Source organism: Anastrepha obliqua, chromosome 5, assembly GCF_027943255.1.
Source record: "Anastrepha obliqua isolate idAnaObli1 chromosome 5, idAnaObli1_1.0, whole genome shotgun sequence".
In the NCBI taxonomy this organism is placed as follows: Eukaryota; Metazoa; Arthropoda; class Insecta; order Diptera; family Tephritidae; genus Anastrepha; species Anastrepha obliqua.
In genome coordinates this window covers 61,751,066-61,772,588 of record NC_072896.1, presented here as the reverse complement: position 1 = coordinate 61,772,588, position 21,523 = coordinate 61,751,066, and the positions used below count along the sequence as shown (strand labels likewise).

General features: G+C 36.5%; 1 protein-coding gene across 1 annotated transcript; it reads left to right on the top strand.

The window, feature by feature from the left end:
• Nucleotides 1-782: 782 nt before the first annotated feature.
• Nucleotides 783-20,701, top strand: LOC129248133 (MTOR-associated protein MEAK7). The gene is made up of 7 exons (XM_054887576.1): nt 783-1,076; nt 10,811-11,029; nt 12,859-13,174; nt 13,242-13,496; nt 13,572-13,690; nt 17,082-17,273; nt 20,431-20,701. The coding sequence occupies exons 1-7, from the start codon at nt 951-953 to the stop codon at nt 20,542-20,544; spliced, it is 1,341 nt and encodes a 446-aa protein (XP_054743551.1). The 5' UTR covers nt 783-950; the 3' UTR covers nt 20,545-20,701.
• Nucleotides 20,702-21,523: the final 822 nt, after the last annotated feature.

The window sequence follows — 21,523 nt, the reverse complement described above, 5'->3', positions numbered from 1 at the left end:
TTCAGAGGGAATTACCTAGTTTCTACGTAATTCAGTCTCAATTACGACAAAATCACTTTTTTTTCTTTCTTAATTTTTATCGAGATTATTTCATCAAATGATGAAAGAAGAAAAAGTTATCTGTGTTAAAACCGCGAAATTTCGCGAACCGACTGGCAACTGTAGCGAACGAAAGGCCGAAAGAAAAACATGAATTAACCCTCATTGCGACAACTGATAGCGAGATAGAGCACGTTTTCTGGGTCTAGACGACAGGTGACTAGTAAGCTGGACAGGAGATACGAGCTGACACATACATTTAGAAGTAAAATGTTGAAAATATAGTAAAGCAAGTTTGTTGTTATTAAGTTGTGTGCTTACTCGACAACCCAGTGTTCGAATTCAGAGAGTTATTGTAAGAGATTTATTTTAATTTTAACGTGAGAAAATTCGTTATATCTGAATAATAATGGATGCTACTCCTTAATTTTTTAACCCAATACCTTCATGTCTTTCCACGGCTTGCTGCCATTTCCAGGCACTTTTTCTTATTGTTGAAAAATGAATAAATTATAACAATCCTCGCTATAAAATAAAGTTAAGTCTTAACTTTAATTTACTTTTTTACCATCAGAAATATTTACTCAAATAATTGTAATAAAAAGCCGTAAAAAGGTAATTAGTTATTAATACACGGAGAACAAATTATCTGACGTGGGAACATGCCATAAGTCTAGACTAACTGAGTACGGAATGAGTTTAACCAACATCTTATCATCAACGGCAATTATCGATATAATTATTTGACACCACTTCATTTTCCTGGTCATGTTTTTTTCTTGTATATTTTAGTGTAATATCGTATTTTCTTTAAGTTTTACATGAGACTGCTGTTTCTATCTATTTGTACGATAGAACAAAAATACAAATATTAGTTGAATGGAAAAACACTGAAGACTGTTAATTTCAAAATGGGGAACCAGCACGGGAAGAAGGAGTCTAAATTGCCTTTTACTTCGGAACAACTTAAAATGTTAGAAGTAACATTTCGTGCTTGTGGAGCACATTCTGAAAAGTTACAAAAGGAGAAGTTGCTGGTAAATATTACTATTGAGAAGAGGGTTATTATCAGTGACAATAAAAACGGTGGCGATTGTAACAAATATATTCTGCCTAATAGATTACATAAAAAAATTAAGCGAAATCGGTTCAATACATAAGAAAGTCCTCATTATATAGCATCCACTTCGCAGGCTCACTTAAATCAACTCATCACATGAGTTTACCTCACATTCAAACAATACGACTTTTTATATCGGCGACGAATTCGTATTAAAAACCCCGGCTTACCCCACGTCTCCGCAGACAAATACTCTCTCCAGTCCAATTAGTCCGGTCGTGTCTGTTGCGGCCAGAAATTATGGATTAAAAGATTTGGCTATCCGAAAAAAAATGTTGAAAATTGTTGTAGGAGCATAAACATACCCTATACATGTACGGGGAATGGTGCTGCAGTGACAAGTCCTTGGCCGCATATAAATCCGGGTCATTCCGGTAACATGTAAGCATTCAACATGTTTGTATTAACAAATATTGCCTTTTATGCAGATCATATTTTACAACCAGAGTATTTTAATGTAGTCTTTATAATTTCTTTTATCAAATTAACTTAAATAAAAATGGAACAATTTGAAAAAACGAAGTATACAATAAATAAACCACTAATTTAAAGCGCGCAGCAGTGTGATTTTGTAGAAATCGTCAACGAATTCCTTGTTTAACAATAACTATCAACATAATAAGAGGAAACAAGATAATCGTGTTTTCGTACAATGAGGTCACATATTCTAACTGACGCAAAGCTATTTTTTTAAAGGTACCTGGGATTTTTTCATGGATCGATTTGTGCAAAAATAAAAGGTGTGGTTTAAAATCAATAAGAGTTTAGTGTTTTACAGCTGTATTGGGAAATGCGCTAAAATTTACACATCGACAATACGTATTTGGCGCTATTATTTAGTGTCATTTGCAGTTCTCATTTGACCTTAAACGATCATTATTAGAATTGCGGAACTATAATTATGGAACTAGTTCTCACCAAGCGTAGTTTTTAAGGTAGAAAGTCTGCTGTGTGCCATTACTTCCTTTGAATAATAAAAATAAAACGAAATACATTTTACCTAAGGTATAGTTTATATGACTTGAACCCCCTAAAAATATATATATATAATATATATATATAATTGGCGCGTACACCCTTTTTGGGTGTTTGGCCGAGCTCCTCCTCCTATTTGTGGTGTGCGTCTTGATGTTGTTCCACAAATGGAGGGACCTACAATTTCAAGCCGATTCCGAACGGCGGATATTTTTATTTTTGCCATTGCCTGCCGAGGGGCGACCACTATTAGAAAAATGTTGTTCTTAATTTTGGTGTTTCACCGAGATTCGAACCGACGTTCTCTCTGTGAATTCCGAATGGTAATCACGCACCAACCCATTCGACTACGGCGGCCCACGACAGTCGGTTCTACGTTACCGAAACGACCCGGATTTATATCCGGCCAAGGACTGTCACTCCAGTAGCAATCCCCGTATGTAAATATGGGGAATGTTTATGCTGCTACAGCAACAACAACAGCTACGGCGGCCCCTAAATATTACATTATTTTATAACCGATACTGGTTTAAATGGATCGATGTACTATTCTCTATTGTTAATATAAATAATAATAATATAATAAAAAATTTTTAATGCTGTAATGCAACTCAAATACTAATGCAAATTTTTGTGTGTGAGCATTTGATATCTTGATATCCCTATAACATATACGTCGTAGTTAGTGTGAGATTATATTATTAACACAGTATGTGAATTAAATAATAATGATAATAAATCATAAAAACACTTTAACATTAAACGGACACTTATATTCTGTTCTAACTGTTCTGTAGTCAACTAATTGCTTTTAGTTTTTTTTTTTTCATTTCAATATGTTTGTGTTATGTTTCAATTAACTTCCTTCATGCTTGTATATTATTATTACATAAAATCCAATGATGAAACATGAGTTACTACATATGTATTGTGAAATAAATACATGTCTGCATGTAATATGCACTGCATATATTAAAACTTTCAAAGAATAAAAAACAATATTTTAGACGATTAAATAATTGTCACGCGTAATGGTCACAAGCTACCTGCGAATATATTTACCTATAATTGATATGTATCGTTTATGTCGTTACTGATAAAACCCAGCCCGCTTTGCTTTGCTGCTAGAGAGACAGATAGGAAAAGAATATTATGCTCTTCGACCTTATAAGGTATACTGTACCCTCTACTCCTCACAATACTTCCTCTAGACCCTATTCTATTATGAAATATAACAATATTTGACTGATTTGAATGCATGTACATTTATTTAAAATGAGAAGAACCGATTTTGAAGGTAAAATTGGTATTGTTGGAAAGTTGTAGTCTTCTCTCCAAATATACCCACGTTTAGCTGACGAAAGCTTTTAGTTTTCAAATTATTTCTAGTTAAATTTTTAATTTGTTCACCAGTCAAAGCCATTTATCTATGAGGGTAAGCGCTAATCTCGATACCTTTAGTTTTACAAACACTTCATATTATTTAGGAATCCTAGCATTTATTTATTTCAATCATTACTTATATAAAAATTTATTAAAGAACGGTTATAAAATAACCGTAGCTGCAAAAAAAAATGTAATGAAAATGTTAGTAAAGATATTAGAAAAAGAGCATAAACATTCCCCATGCATATACGGGGAATGCTGCTGAAGTGACAGTTCTTTTGCCGGATATAAATCCGTGTCGTTCCGGTTACGTAGAACCAACTGTCGTGGGAACGAAAAAAAATTATTAAATTGTTGTAGCAGCTTACTAAAACCTACAATGTAGATGGTGGGCCTTCACATGCTGGACATATGTTTGGTTTGTCGGGTCAATTCTGGATAAGTAGGAGTTAAGTCTGGTACAGTATCCACTGTTTTGGTCTTGAAAAATTGCTGACGAGTGCCGACCACTTAAATAATTCGCGGACCACCTCTTCAGTCCTGGCGGGAATGTCGACTGTATAATGTCATCCAGTAGCGTGGGGTGGCTGACAGTATCCCTGTTGTTATGAACAGCGCTGCACAGCTCGAAGAAGCTTCAATATTAAATAATGGTACTTTGGGCATACATAAAGTAACATATTAATTAATTATTACATAGTATCAGAGACCAAGTAATATTTATTATTATTATTATTTATTAGCAAATTAACTAAATTAATTACGTTAAAATTGAAAAAGAGCATTAGCTGCCAGGGCTATCGGCTCTACAAAAATATTTATAAGCAGTAGGACTAGAATACTTGTGTAGAAATAAAATGAAATATGCTTGTACTTATAAACTTATATACTAAAAACTAAATACGGAAAATTTATACTTAATTCAAATTCGGGCTCGGATGTGCTTTATAAAGTTGTTGATAGCGATGATATCGGATGTAGGGTTTTCTAACAATTTAATCCACTTCTTCCTCAGGTAATGATTTCAGGCTTCTACCAAAACGGGGCAACCTTGGAATGTATGGTTTAAAGAGAGAGCTCCTCCGCAGTGTGCGCAGACTTTAGGTGGCTCCTCGGTCAGAATGTATTGATGTGTGTCAATAGTGTGGCGAGAGCGTAGCCGGGAGAAATGTTTTATTTGTGTTTTCCATACGCCGGTAGGGCATTGTGGGGGTATATGCTCTCGGTTTATGGTAGTGTAGTGGTGGTGGGTATGGTTTAGGCATTCAAGTTTTGTTTTGGTGTTGAGATATCGTCTAATTGCTGACAGCATATCTCTCTTTTCGCATGTGGGATTTTTTGTTATCGGTGTTGAGGAGGTTTGTTTGGCCGCCCTGTATGCCATCTCGTTCCTATGAATTCCTATATGGCTTGGTATCCAAAGTAAGTGTAAGGTAGCCTCCTTGCCAATGTGCGTACCCCTTATTCTAGTAATGGTGGATTAATTGGATTAAGGGTTTAGAACTGCGTTTGAAACAGATTTGCTGTCGGTTCATATGAGAGTTTTACATTCATTTTCCAAGGCCATGTTTATACATGACAAAAGGCGACTGCTTCTGCAGTAAAAACAGATGCACAGGCCGGCAAAGTTTGCACCCGTAGAGTGTCTCCGTTTGTGTCAACCACTGCAAAGCTGGCTGGTACGTTATCAGATTTCGAGCCATCTGCGCTACTGGAATATAGAAAGGAATGCTTCGGGTGATGTAGTTTTTTTTTTGCAAATTTGGATAGGCTGAGGTCACAGGATACTTTCGTTATCTCCCATGGTGGGTTTCTGAGGCCGCCATATAATAATTAATAAAACAAAGTTCTCTTGTCCGATTGATTTTAGATGAATTTCCAAGGACTTGTGATGATCACTGCAAGGGATTTCTGGGCTCCGCACAAACAGCGATAACTTTTACAATTATTATTTTTGTTTTTTTTTTTTTGAAATTTAGCTAAAGTCAAGTCGAAACATGGTGTATTAATGTTATATTTTTATATTTGTAAAATAAAGCAATTGACTAGCAAAAAAAATTATTGAAAATCATCATTTTTTCTGGCCTCTAACTACCCCTAACCCCATAAGTGTTTTGGTTAAATATATAAGAGTATTAATGTGTACATGACATTTCTTACTTGCAAAGTATGTAATAATGTTTATTCTGGCAGCTAATGCTTTTTTATATTAGAAAAGTGGCAAGTCCATTGGTAATTATGGGAAAATGTAATAACTAAAATTTCATGTTTTGTACATTTACAATTTCTATATTATATATATTATTTATAGCTAATCTGAGATTGTGTAAACCGCACGTATGTTTCCTACATATGTATATCAAATTTTTTTGATTTTTCTAAGGATATCTTGGCTCCAGAATAATCACCCCATTCCAAGATGCCCTTTATTAAATTTTTGAAAATTAAGATCGTTTTTCTATTATTGTTCCTTTTGCAGAGTATGTAGACGTCATCTGCATAAAGACAGTGATCTACCAGACTATTGGATTTTATAATATTGCTTATTTCATTAAAGGCCATGTTGAAAAGGACGAAAGATAAAGGAGAACCCTGAGGTATTCCGTTTTCTAAAGGATAAATGTCGGAAAATGTGTTTTGAATTCTTACACGAAATTTTCGATTTTTTAGAAAAGACTTGACAAAGTTTTTTGGGTCCCCCTCCCCATAAGTGAAGACGATTTAGAATTACATGGGCGCCAGCTCGCTCAAATGCTTTCTCAAAGTCAAGCGAAAGGATGGAGATGTGGTTGCGGGCTGAGAGGGCTTTCGTGATATAGTCGTCAATGTGAAGGAGAACATCGGTGCAGCCTCTATTGCGTCTAAATATAACTTGGTTAGAGATAATAGTGTGATGTGTGTCAGTAATCCATGTGATTCGATTTGCTATGATCCGTTCTAGTAATTTTGAAAGGCAAGAGAGAAGAGATATAGGGTGGTAGCCATCGGTTGAGAGAGAATTTTGTTTTGATTTGGGAATAGGGATTATGGTGGCAATTTTCCAATTTTGTGGGATGATACCAGTGTCTAGGATAGTGTTGTAAAGCCGGAGCAATTGGGATTTTCCGACTGCAGACATTCTATTGATCATCTTGTCGAAACCAGGGGTTTTTCCTTTTCCATTGTGATTGGTTTGTGTCACCTTTTGGATGTGGCACCCTAGAATGGTATGTCTGGTTCGAAGTATGATTTTTTTCTCTCATATAATGATTGGAAATATGTGTATCTGATAAATAATTAGACCACACTGTGACAAATTGGTTAGAAATTATGGATGGATCGGAAGAGATGTAATTGTTGGTTTTAATTGCAACGACAGGTTGGTATGGGTTCCGATTGCATAATCTACTAATTTGATAGAAGCTTAACGGAAAGCTTTGGCAATGCTGCCAGCTTCATGGTTCGGGGAGTTGGATTGAATGCGAGCGTCCAATTGGTGATCAACCTGTCTTGCAAAGTTGCACCAATCTGCGTGGTCTAATAGGAATTTCTAGGGAGTTTTGGAACGGGAGGAAATATTTGGGTTCATTGAAAGGTTTAGGGTTATTGGGAAGTGGTCGCTGTTATAGAGATCATCTAGTATTTGCCATTTTAAAAGAGGGAATAGTGGAGGCAAACAAAAAGATATATCAGCATGGGAAAAGGAAGAGTGGGTGGAAAAGTGTGGAAAGGTGGAAGGAAAGGTCTGACAGTTGTATAGCATTTTCGATAATGAGGCCTCGGTGATTGTTTGAGTTAGAGCCCAATAAATTGTTCTGCCCATTGAAATCGCCAAGTACTAGAAGCGGTCTGCTAACTGATCGGAAAATATCGGCTAGCTCTTTGGTGGTAAATATTTGACAGGGTGGAATGTAGACCGATACCACAATGAATTTGATGCTCATTTCAATTTCGATCGTAACCACTTGAATGGTAGAGTTTATGTCGATATTTTTATGTGGAATGCGCTTCTTTACTAATAAACCAATACCTTGTTTGGCCCTGGTGTGTGATGAAGCATTTACGAAGTAGTAGGAGAAACTGTTTAGGAGGGCTGGGTTTGGGTTCAATAGCTTAATGCAAATTGTTGTAAAAATCTTTTATATTCCATTGTAGAATATTTATGTTCATGAAAAAAAGGATAATTCTCAGTCTTTTATAAAGTTGCCTTTATAGAAGCGAGAAATGTTTGAAATATTTATAATTCCTGGAAGCAATTATATGTTGAGAGAACTTTTCAAATACTGAGGGTTTTTTTTAAGATAGTAGTCGTTATTTTTTAGTAAGTTTTGAGTAAAATTGGATATTGGTGATTGGAATGGCAAAGTGTTGGTATCTGAAGTTGAGCTTTGTTGTGGGGAGGAACAATTTTCAGCAGGAATAGTAAGAACAGCGTTAGAGTCGCTACTAGAAGAGGGTTAGATTGGTAAAGTTATGTGTTTCAGTATTTTAATTTCAGTGTGTTTTTATTATTATTTATACTTCCGGAAGCGATATTATCTGTGGATGAGCTAAGCCCTTGGGAAAAAGGTAAACTATTTTTATATTAGCGGCGCGCTTCGCCGGTACTGCACTTCTCTCGGGTTCTCATCTTGGGGATTTCCCTGGCCTGGATATATTTGGTGCAGTTCCTGTCCTTGTCGGGATTGTGAAGTGGAAGGTTGCAATTGTTACATGTCGGATTACTATTGCACCTTTTTTGAGTATGTCCCAACCTTTGGCAGTTTCTGCAACAAATTGGGCTAGGGATATAAGGTTGAGCCTTTCTCCAGGAAGCTGGAAAAGATCAAAGGTTAGAACAATTTGTCCAGTATAAATTGTTTTACCCTCAATTCGGCGGGTAAATTTGTAGACGCCCTTAACATGTTGATCTTTCATTTCTCCGATTATTTTGTCTTCCGGAACGTGCTTTAGACAAGATTACACCTTTCATCGAATTCAATGTCTCATGTAACTTAACATTAAAGGGACAACGGTGAGGAAAAGACTTAGTTTTTAGAAACTTATCTGCGAATCGAGCATTGAGGGTGAAGACGAGTAAATTACCGTCGCGGAGTTGTGAGATTGAGTTTATTCCATATGACAATTCACGATTCACCAAATATTTCTGTAAGAAATATTCCAGTATTGACTATTTTGATTTGATTTCTTTAATCTTAGATCCAAATTTTTGTCATCGTTGAGAAAAATTGGCATATGGGCGGCTTGCTTTACTATATGAATGAAAATATTTTGCTCCTAGAAATATGAGTTTGAGCTTATCAATCAATTTGTACAACTGCACAACTGTACAATATTTGAAATTGCTCAGCGCCATGGAAACTAAATCATAGCCGCTACGGCTGCGCCTATTAATGTATTTTGTTCTTGTAGTGGCTGGACTTAAGGTGTTCACACTCACCAACGTAAACGTACGCCCGTATCAGCTGACACGATGAAACAACGATCTACGATACAACGGAACGGAATGGTGGTGAGAATTCATTTACATGGGGCTCTCATTACTTTCATTATGTTAGCTCATACGGGCGTACGTTTATGTTGGGGAGTGTGAGCACTATTAGATTTTCAGTGCCTATGGATGTATGTATAAAGAGGAATAAAGTGTGTGCGGTAATATATGTACATACATGCATATGTGTGTACTAATAATCATAGTTTTGCTGGGAGTTCAGAATACAAATATGTACGTACATAGATTAGGACATCAAGTGTGCATACGCACATGCAAATATTAATTATTGCGTGTAGATATGATAGGCGATGCAATTAAACTTTGGTAAAAACATAACTAACATAATATATTTATTAATATATATATGTATGAATATACCACAACTTGTACGCTCTTTGCATTCTTGTCTAAAATTAGTTTCGACACAAAAAATTAGTAAAGATTTTCATCAAATTTGTATAAAGCTTTAAATTTACTAGAACTCACCAAGTTGTGAGAAAGAAGACAATAGTAAAGTTACTTTGATTTTAAATAATGGTGCTTATAATTCAAATATATGTATGTATGTATGTACGAATTAAAAATGCAGTTAAACTTTTGCTTGCCTGTAAAAAAAAGTAAATTGAATAAAATTGTGTTTGCCGCAGGTACATAGAAATGTATATTCAAATGCCTAGCAAAATGCCGTCGGCAATTTGAGTTAATGTACTTAGACAAAATTCTCTGTAATCAGCTCTGTTAAGAACTTCCCGTTGTCGAGCTGGGCGAGGTGATAAAGTCTTCGAAGTTACACTTCATTTTTGGCAATTCACACTATTCGTAGCTCGGGAGACTTCTCTATATCATTAACGTTCTCTGCTCAATATATTCAATATAATGTATAGTTACCATCGCAAGTTATGGAGGCAATCGGTACCAAATCAGCTGCATTTGCCTTGATAACTATCTGACCGTCCTTATTTGTTTTTTCTTTGATTTTTTGCATATATTCAATTTATATAGCTGTTTATATGTAATTCATTATTTAAATAAATTAAATAGAGCGATTTCTAGGTTCTTAAATGAAGCAATTTCAGAGTAAAGTGCTGGAATTTATACTGTTAAAAGAAAACTCTAGCGCGTAGGTGAACAATGTATTTCTGGCACCGAAATATATGTTCAAGAAACTTTCCCCTATTGGATTTCTATACTCAGAGCTCCGTTATAATTATGGAAGATTTCAATCAGTCCCTTAAATACGTGGATAATATGTAGAATAAAAAATCGACTTAGAGAAAAAAATGTTGTTCTCTTTTTTAGACTTCTACTATAAAAAATGTAAAAATATTCTCATTTCCTATTGTCTATAAGTTTTATTTATTGCAAAAATTGATAGCCAGCCCAAAGTCAATTTTACTTAACTTGCGGAAGTATATAAAATTCGGCCGAGCTAAATTTAGCACTTCCTAACTTATTATCTGTGTGTTTGATAGTAGGGTGGCCACCGTAACCGAATGGGTTGGTGCATGTCTACTATTCGGAAGTGCGTAAGTTGAAATCTCCGTGCATGAAACACCAAAATGATAGAAAAGTTGTTTCTAATAGCGTTCACCTCTCGGCAGACAATGGTAAGCATCCGAGTGCATTTTTGCCATGAAAAAGCTTCTCACAAAAAATATCTGCCGTTCGGAGTCTGCTTAAAATTGTAGGTTTCTCCATTTGTAGGTCTTTTCCTTGAGAGGTTGAAAGCGCCAATTTATTTTATTTATTTGATAGCTTGTGGAAAACATGTGCCTATTTCCCAGCAGTTTTTAAACTTTTGTTTTTCTTATTTTCAGGAATCCTGGTCAGCTATTACCGACTCTCATTTAGCACAGTGCACTGCAAATTTTCTTTTTAAAACGATTCAACAGTCGCCATCTGTAATTACACTAGCTCGATATTCTGAACCGTATTATATAGTCGCGAGTGGAACAATTGATGAAAAAGTGAACTTTCTGGCCGCATCTCTTGAACAAACCGATACAAATCAATATACAATTAAGGAACTAGAACATGTAAGTTCATTTGTGAACATACACATAATATTAGCTTAGTTTTCGCGATAAGGATCCAGAGCCAGATAACAATTTTAAGAGCAAAATTAACAATAAAATTTTACTTGGACATAAAGCTTGTTAACTTTGTTCTACAGATAATCCACTATTGGAATGGCAGCATTGACATGATTATGAACAACTTAACAATTGTACAAAAATAAAATGAAAATATTTCAACCATTAAGTACTACGGAAAAAAATATTTTCACATCCTGGCAATTACTTGCCCTTTTTTTGGTGCCAACTGTTTTTTTTTACTTTCAATCATGTGCCATGGTTATTCTGTATGACGAATAAAAGTATCCAAAGAGCCAGATCCATCCGATGCTTAAGAGACTAAAATATATGTGCCGTAAACTCAATGTAAATGAGTTAAAGTTAATCTTAAAATTAAGTTTAATTTTAAACCGAAGTTCGAATGGATTATTTGAATACTAATATATATAAACATTTGCGTCATTTATTAAGTGTGTAGTTGTTGTTGTTGTTGTAGTATACTTTGCCCTCCCAGTGTAGTGTAAATAACCGGTCGTCTTCGTCTAGCTCATCTAACGGAAGGCCCAGGAAACTTTCTGTTTCGACAGGTTGGGTTCAGACGGAGAATGGTGTTTCGGTGAGTAACTAGGTTTGATGGGGCATGTGAAAAGGTGGTTAGTATCGTGCTGGGTGCCTTCACATGCTAGGCATTTGTTGGGTATGGGGGTCGATTCTGGATAGGTATGAGTTTAGTCTGCTGCATTATCCCGAACGTAATTGTGCCCATGTTACGCGGCTCTCTTGGGGTAGCTGGAGTTCTTCATATTTTGCGGATGGTGGTTGGACTCCGATTACGACATTCGGGGGTCGGGAGCTTAAAAAGGTGGTAGGTGTCTCCGGATGAATGTCGTTTATAGTCTGTTTAATCACTGTCTGGTCCAGTAATTGTGGGTGTGTTTAGTCCTGGATCTCGTTGGCGTAATTTAGGAGGTTTTTCATGGCAGAAATACACTCGGAGGAGGTTTTCGATTGTCTGCCGAGGGGCGACCGCTATTAGAAAGCCCACTATTAGTCCACAATAGCACTTGTTGGCAAGATAAATTCTGCGTTAGATTTCAAGGCTAAGATTATTATTGGTGTTAATTTTGGTTCTCAAAACTTCAAAGTCATAACTGTCAACAGTGACGTGAGTTCCGATCCGCCGACTGTTTGTTTGATAACAGGAGTTACTTCGTCTTGTCCTTGTTCACCACCAGACCCATTCACTTTGCTTTTTTATCCAGCTTAGAAATGGCAAAACATATAGTTTGCTATTGATATCATGATATTAACATCATCGGTCTACGCCAGCAATTATACTCTCTTGCAATACATAGATTGTGTCTGAGCGGTTAAGTTCCGTGGCTCGCACAATATTTTCCACTATCAGGTCAAAAAAGTTACCCGCCAGCGGGCCATCCTGTCTAAAATCTCGTTTGGTATCAAATGGCTCGGAGAGATCTTTCCCAAATCTGACGGCGATGCTGGTATTGCTCAACGTCGTAAAACTAATATGGCTGTTCAAGATGACGTTGAGCAATACTTACAAAAGCTGCTAAATTGAAAACAAAAGTTCTAACGATGCCTACTAAGAAGGTTGTATGTATACTTTATGTTCCGGGATTTTTTTGACTACAGTTTGAACTTTCTAACTTTTAATAAAGGAATATAAAAAATAATGTCTTAGAATTTTTGTTGTTAATTTTGACCAACATGGCACTACAATTAACTGTGTATAACATTATAAAACTATTTATCTATTTCATCATTAGTATGTGGCTGCTGTTTTACGGAGTTATTTAAAACTCGAATCACAACAGTGTACAGAAGCATTCGAGAGTTGGAAGCAGCACGGATACCAGTCAGCGGAACGGACAGTTTACGCATTTTCAAAAGGACTTATTCGCAGCTTATGCCAAGGTCATGATCATTTCCTTAATTTAAGTCAATTGGAAGAATGGCTGCGGACTAATCCCACTTTTCTAATAATGTGGCTCGAAGTTTTTAATTATTTATATAGTAAAAATTCCTCAAAGTCCTTTAAATCGAGCTCTGCTCTATCCTCAAATTTACTGCCGGTATTAGATGGTAAGCATTGAATGTAACAATTGGAACAACACAAATATAAATATTTTAAATAATAATTTTTTCTTAGGTTTGGCTAGTGGCACAAATTATACACCCATTTTAGATATTCCTCATGTTATTTTTGTGAATAGTAATTTACCGAACGAACATCGTAATAAATGGCGTTTCTTATTCTCTTCAAAAATAATGGGCGAAAGCTTTTCAACAATGTTAGGCAAGATTGTGGGTCGGGGACCTACGCTATTAGTTATAGAAGATGAGGATCGTTATGTATTTGCAGGTTTTTGTCCAGAGTCGTGGTCGATGAAATCACATTTTTTCGGTATGTGCTTTTATATAGTATATCGACTCTATTACTTATATAATTAAATATCATTATTTGTTGTATTATTTTAAGGTAATGAAAGTTCAATGCTATATACATTGAGTCCAGCAATGCGTTGTTTTAATGCTACAGGATATAATGACCATTATCAGTATTTGAATTTGAATCAACAAACGATGCCAAATGGATTAGTGAGTAAATTTGTTTATGTACCTTTTTGCTCCAGTTTTATTCGCCATGTTACCAAATATATATTTTTATTTATAATTACGATTGATAAAATTTATATGCTGAGAATAGAGAACAAAACAAATATTAGCATTTGTACTTATACATCATGATTGCCCGTATACATTTATTTGGTGGTCTTGAGTAAATATTCGTATACATTTTTCAACTCGATGAGGTACAAAGAGGTAAAATTTTAGGTTACTCATTGCATTGGATACCTTTGTGGATGGGGATTCGTAGAACCTCCAGCTTGTTTGGTATCTTATTAATTTCTATTAGTTTGCCTTTAGTATTAGTCGCAAATTCAATTTCTTTTAAAATCCCAGGCTTCGGATGAAAAAATCAACCGATCTTCTGAGACAACGCCAGTAATGATATGGACTGTTTTTGAGCCGCCTATGAAAAATGGCACAATCAACTATGTTTAGTGAGTTAATTAGTATACGATAGTGGTGTTTGAAAACATCAGCATTAGTAGTACTTTTACCAGAGTTGAAAAATAAAAGAAACGTTTAGTGAACGAATCGTCCGAAGATACAAAATTTGCTATCAAGTCTTACTTATTTAAATATATTTTTAATATCAAAAGATTGGGCGTGGGGAATTTACAAAAATGGTTTAGGTTAAGTAAATCCTGCTATAACATTTTGTGAAATAATCTTTTCATAAATTCTGTGACCAATTTTATTATGCATTCGGCAAGAACAAATTCGCAGGGAAAAAGTTTCGTTATTTTTGCTTTTCTTAAGATGCATTCTCTACTCATCAATTATACTCAGTTTCGTGGCAAATTTTGCTTGTTAACAATGTCACTCCATTACGGAGCTATGGAAAATCGCATGCAGTGATTGCATTGCATAAGTGTGGTAAAAGTGCAAGTGATTTACGAATTGCTGGAAAAACTTAATATTTCGAGAATGTTTGTTTACCGCACGCTCAATCGTTTTTCTCAAACGTCTGATGTGATAGGCAGAAAAGCCGTTGGAGATAGAATTCGCAAAAATCCCCTTAGAAAGCAAATCAAGTCCAGGGAAATGAATTTATCGACCATCCATCCATTTATCGATATTCATGTCAAGACTAATTATAGATAATGTTTACATGAGAGCCTTCTGTTGCTCAACTGGTCATCTTTTGACAATGCGTTTGAAGAAAGTTAGATTCGACAGATGCAAGCAGTTTCCTCGGTGACACGCAGTCAACGGCTATGAAAATTTTATTTTCACAAATGAGAAAATTTTCACTGTTAAATAAGTTTTTAATAAGTAAAACGACAAAATCTATGCTAAAACTTCTACAGACGCCAAAAATGTAATTCCAAGGGTTTAGCGTGAGTTCCATTCAGCCTTCGTAATGGTTTGATGGGGAGTGTTTTATAAAGGTGTTACATTTCTTAATTTGTGCGAAAAAGGGGTTAAGACCGAGACAAAAGTGTATCAGGAGGACGTCTTAGAAGGCGTGGTGAAGCAGTTGAGCAGTTGTTTTCAATGGAGAGCGTTGGATCTTCCAGCGAGATTCCGCTTCAGGCCTTAAAGCAAAAACGCCCAGTAGTGGTAAGTTAGGCAAAGGTATATATTATTTAAATATTTAACTACTATGAGAGAACAATTAGGAATGGCTTCGAAATAAAGGAATGGAAATAAGGAATAAAGAAATATTTTTCAATAGTACAAAATGTCTTCGACATTTGTGGATAGTGATTTTGTTTTTGCTGTGGTAAAAACGCAAATTATGTCTCTTTAGACGATTCTTTCGTGAAATGTTTTGTTTGTTTTTGAATTGTGATCACCACGTATAAGAAAAGACTCATACTGCCATGAAAAACTCCTCATAAAAAACCATCTGACGTTCGGAGCCGGTATAAAACTTTAGATATCTCTATTTGTGGAAAAACATCAAGACGTCACGCCACCAAACGCTCAATAAAGCGTGTAAACGCTAATTCTACACAGTCACAACCAGCTTATTTAACGCATTAAATGCGAGAGTCGTAGAGATTACACAAAATATCTCCCACTTTAGGACAAAAAACGCTGTGATGCCTAGCAAACCTTTTTCAAGATCCCCCGCCTTTAATGTGTTAATACAGATACGACCTTTTTGTAAAGTGCTCTATATTTCATACCATTTAACGAAAATGGAAAAACAGAGTATGCATACATCTTATTTATTTTGTTTTATTTCATTTCTAAACATAAAATACAAAAAAGTGTTGACTCATTTCCATGATTCAATTATTAAAGGTTTGTTCACTAGTGACATTCGATTTTTGACACTCCCTTACAAAAGGTTGTAGTTAAGAAGGTGGAACAGATTAAATCCTTTTTGGTAAAAATGGTAGCAAAAAAGTATTTTCTTACTTAAGGGGTTACATGGGTTTTAAGGGTTCAAGAAATCGATTTTTTTGCTTATTAATTTCTACAACATCTCAAGAATATTATCCTAAATTTTCAAGTCGAACCGAATAATAATTGCGAGGATACAGCCTTTGGAAGGTGTGCGCTCCAAGCCACTTTTATTGTTACTTAATACTTTAAACGCATTTTTCTCGGCACCGTGTTTTCAAAGTCGGTTGTCAAATGTTCTCGAACCGATCTTGATGAAATTTAACACAGGAGCTCGAGATACAATTTACTTTATTAATATCAATTACAGCTTGAAGTCTACGTGGCATGGAGGCAACCAATTTTTTTGTGCATTATTCACTAAATTTGGTTCCACTCTTCAAGTATCGGCTTTTTAAGATTTAATTTATTATGGACGTCATATTTCCTTATATTTGTCTTCAAAACCCACTACGAATTTCCGATGACGTTCAAATCCGGTGATTGTGCAGAAGTTTCAACAATGTGGGGATATTTATATACTAACCATGTTTGTAAAAAAGAAACCAGGTTTGGGGAAAAAGAAATCTATTAGATTTATGTAAAAATTTTGCGCAAATAGTTTAAAACTTTTATGGTCGATCTTTAGCTGCTGGGCGATGCTACGACTACTAATATGCCGGTCAACTTGGATTATTTCTGTGATTTTATTGACATTTTCTTTAACATAAAAAATGAGTTACAGTATCGGCACCATAAACACCATTCACAAGTTCAGCGGGCTGGCTTGGTTGTTCGCCTTTATCAAAGAAAATCTGCAAAATGTACCGAATTTTCTCTTTGTTGACCATTGTTAACACTCTGTAAGTCACAACTGAATGAAACGAACAAAAAAACAGTTGATCCCTACAACTATCTACCGAGAAAATATGGATTTCTTTTTCCCCAAACTAATATATCATAACTTAAATAATTATGAATATCGTTGGTTGATTTATTTATAAATTATATATATATTTCACCGCAGGGAATGGGCGGACAGTTCAATTATTGGGGTTTATGGATTGACAGTGATTATGGCTCAGGACAAAGTAGCGAATCCTGCACAACCTATGGCGATTATGTACAACTAAGTAAACGCAAAGATTTTAGAATACGTAATCTGGAAGTTTGGGGCATTGGTGAGGAACCTAAAGATGAAGATTCGGAAGAAATTGAAGTAAGTATTTCAAATGTACATAATATTTGCAATTTCACTTTAATATAAAAAAAAAATATTATTTTAACACGCGTTAGTATTTTACAATTCCATATTTTCTACTTCAAATTGCTACATCGTGCTTGTTTTCTAATGGAGTTGAATAGTATTTTTGCACAGTGACTAAGTCTCGAAAAAATTTCAAAAAATCATTTACCTGATCATGCAGTATCTCTTTTCAAGTATGATTCTTGATGACATGGATTCAAGGGACATGGAGAAGGTCGTTGGATCGAAGTCCATGCCTTCTCCGTTGTCCATTGCCGGCCGTCCCAATTCCCATTGTGGAATGAAAACATGAAATAGTGAAAGACTAACCAGAGCATCTCGGGCCTGAAGTACTCGGGAAAGCTCCGGTGCAACAGTTGACTGACTCCAACTAGAGAGAGTCTACTCATCCAGACTACTGATAAATAGGTGATAATAGGTCTTATAGCTATGTAGATCCATAGGATCTTGCTAAGAGAAATATCGCATGTTTTCCCAAAGACACCTTTGCTGTGCCAGAAGGCTGTCAGTGCTTTGGATGACTTTGTTTCAACGTGTGACTTCCAAAGGAGTTTACTATGGAGGATTTCTCCAAGATATTTGATTTCTGGATTGTGACTCCTTTCAAAATAGATAGAACGAGTACATCAAGCTTCCTCCTTCTGGCAAAGAGGATAATACCAGTATTGGTAGGGTTTGCCGATAGCGACAGAGTTTTCAGTACTTCTCTATAGATGTTCATAAGCGAAGAGCCTGTAACAAACAGGCAACGTCGTCCGCATACGACAGCATCATTTAAGGTGTTGAGTAGAGGATCGATCACCATCTACCAGAGACAGCACACCGCCTTGGGGGAGCCTATATTAACCACGGATAACACCAGCAGATTTTTCACTTCTCGCATCGAAACGATTCTATGGGCTAGCATCGAACGAATCCGATTAACTAGCACCTGGTCTACGCCATGCCTACACAGAGCCGCACATACTGTCAAAAGTGGCATTATCAAACGCGCCTCTATATCCAAAAAGACGCTCGCAGTGTAGTCCCGCCTATTAGTACCGTGCGGTGTGCCTTCACATGCTGGACATATATTGAGTACGTCGGAGTCGATTATAAATAGGTGGGGTTAACCGGGTACATGGAAGCCTAGTTGGGAATGTGTTGCAGGGGGGACATCAGGCGGCTGTCTTGATTGCAGTATTTTTACAGGTCTGCAACTTTGTCCACTGTGTATCAAGGGCACCCGCCGACCAGAAGGGCGCGGCATAATTCAGAACCGGCCGGCCAATAGCTTTAAATGTCGCTAGCAACATTTCTTTGCTTTGCCCGGCTAGCGATTTGAAGATCTTGTTGGGGTTTTGGACCTTAGTGGCAATTGCGATTGTATGCAGAGAAAAGGGGAGCAAACTATCAAAGGTGACGCTCAAGATTTTGGGTTGTTAACGGTCGGTATTTGTGTGCACCTTTAGCAGCAGTTTGACCTGCTTTCAACCAAATGGTGAATAGGGTCGCCGTGGATTTAGTGGCGGAAAGTTGGAGACTCCTCGCAGTGAAAAAGCAAGAAAGGGTAGTGAGAAAGGGTGGCGAGATAAACATTCACTTTAAAACACAAGCCATCGATCTTATTAGCCGATGCCATTATCGAACAATTGTCAGCTTAGAAGACCAGTGAGACTCTTCTGGTGATTGGTGAAGCTTCGAGATGTAGAAATTGAAAAGAAAGGGTGAAAAGACACCACCTTGCGGCATACCTTGCTTTATCTATCTTTGTTTTGAGCTGTGATCTCCAAAGAGGACAGACGATTGCCGCCTATATAGATAGCTCGCGGAGCAGTGCTTTAGCCCCGATGGGAGGGTCAACTGTTGGATACCATCTAGTAGTGTGGAGTGGTTGACTATATCGAAAGCCTTCCACAGGTCCAACACTAGTAGGACACTCCTCTCGCCGGACGGTTTTCGTTAAGCCTGTGCACTCTACGGAAGCTATGTTATGAGAGTCGTCAAGATCAGGTTGAGGACATTTGTGAGATATCCTATTCCCAATAGACCCAGGTTTTTCAGCATCCACATGTTAGTTCCGTCGGGGACAATAGCTTTTCAAGCTTTGCTTTCTTAATGACTACCTGAACCTCATCTCTGGAGAAAACAAGCGGCGGGCAGTTGTTTGGCAGTGTGGACCTATCGATTGGAAGATGCACAATGAATTGCCGGCTAGAGCCACCATTATTGTCTCACTCGACATCTCGGGTGATCAGGGAGGAACTACCATGCAATTTTTCTTCTTGGACCGCAGCTATTAAGATTCCATGTCGATTCATAAAGTCGATTATTTTGTCAACTTTACTCGATTCCGTTTCAGTTGTGGGGTTGTCTACCTAGGACCTGATGTGCATTCCGCTATTGTTGTGACCTGATGGCGATAGTCGGTAGGGACAAAGCATCTCCGAAAGTGGCACCAAGACGTAAGAGTTGCTTTTGGGTGATGTCATGTTCGGAGATACAGAGCTGAACCTCTTCGCCTGCTATGGGTGGTTGTTGGAATACCATGACGGTATTCTGTTGTTCACTATATGCCTCTGTAGTGTGTTCATGGGGTTTTTGAGTAAAGTCTTACACTTTATATATATATATATAATTGCCGCGTATACCCTTTTTAGGTGTTTGGCCGGGCTCCTCCTCCTATTTGTGGTGTGCATCTTGATGTTGTTCCACAAATGGAGGGACCTACAATTTCAAGCCGACTCCGAACCGCAGATATTTTTATGAGGAGCTTTTTCATGGCAGAGATACACTCGGAGGTTTTGCCATTGCCTGCCAAGGGGCGACCGCTATTAGAAAAATCTTTTTCTTAATTTTGGTGTTTCACCGAGATTCGAACCGATGTTCTCTCTGTGAATTTCGAATGGTAATCACGCACCAACCCATTCGACTACGGCGGCCACCGTACTTTCCTCTTTTCCTTTTTTAATCTGGGTTTTGTTACATGATCAAACCTCCAGAAATATTTGGAGAATTTAATTAGGCAGTGTTACGGTAGTGGTATTTAAACGTTTATATTCTCTATTGTTTATTAATGTCACAAAGTATTAGTTTTCTTTAATAAATTTATTATATCTAATATTTTCAGGGCACTGGAAAGAATTCAATATTGGATAAGAATTTAGAGGATAAAGTTATGCTCCAATTGGCTGGCAAAGAAATGCATTCTGAAGGTCTCCGTGACCCTGACATGGACTTGTGAAGATATATTAATTTAGGATTAAGCTGAAAACTAAATGTTTTTTTTACTATTAAATGCGATTATATTGTTAATAAGTTTTCAATGATATTTACATAAATACAATGTAATATCAAAGTTATACAAAGAATATTATACACTAAGGCGTGTATCCGTCAAATATTGTGCTTTTTACCTTTGAATATATATATAATATTTATGTGCATATCATACCAAGATGTATTAATGTTATCATAGCTTATTAGTTTTTGTGAACATTAACTTTTGACTGTGCCTTTGCTGAAACATATTTAACTATACAATATGTATGTATACATATGCTGAGGAAGCCATACGAAATTTAAAATTTAAATTCTAATATCAATTCCGTGCTTTTAAATGTTTGTATTACTTTAAGGACTTAAGATTGTTGTTGTAGATCCTTATTAATCAAGCCCAAGTTGGTGTTTTCGGGAAACTTGTTGTTTCGGTGGAGTCTAGGCAGAACAAAAAAGATGTTTGCTGAGTTGGTTTTAGTGGGCGTGTAAAGAGGTAGTAAGCATCTTGCCTGGCTCGAGCACGAAATAGCAATTGATAGGAAAAGTGTTTTCTAATAGCGATCACTCCTCGGCAGATAATGGCAAGCCTTCGAGTGTATTTTTTCCACGAAAAAGCTCCTCATAAAAAACCATCTGCCGTTCGGAGGCGGCGTAAAACATCAGGTCATATACTTCAATTAGGGAGGAGCTCGGCCAATTATCCAAAAACCGTGTTAGCGCCAATTATGTATATATATATTATACCAGGCAAATCAAACTCTTCCTCTGCGGTGGATGGCGGTTATTTTCCGAACACACAAATATTCTATATAAATAATTTGATTGGAGACGATACACGATGCCGCGACTGGCCAAAAATTTAAATGTTGCCATATTACCTTTATTAATATTTTGCAATAGTCCAAAAATGCCACATAATTAGTTTAATAGTTCCGGTTTTTTAC

Coding starts and splice junctions, on each gene's coding strand:
- LOC129248133 (XM_054887576.1), top strand. CDS start 951: ATGGGGAACCAGCACGGGAAGAAGGAGTCTAAATTGCCTTTTACTTCG. Junction 1,077..10,810: donor TACAAAAGGAGAAGTTGCTG/GTAAATATTACT, acceptor TCTTATTTTCAG/GAATCCTGGTCAGCTATTAC. Junction 13,175..13,241: donor TTTACTGCCGGTATTAGATG/GTAAGCATTGAA, acceptor ATTTTTTCTTAG/GTTTGGCTAGTGGCACAAAT.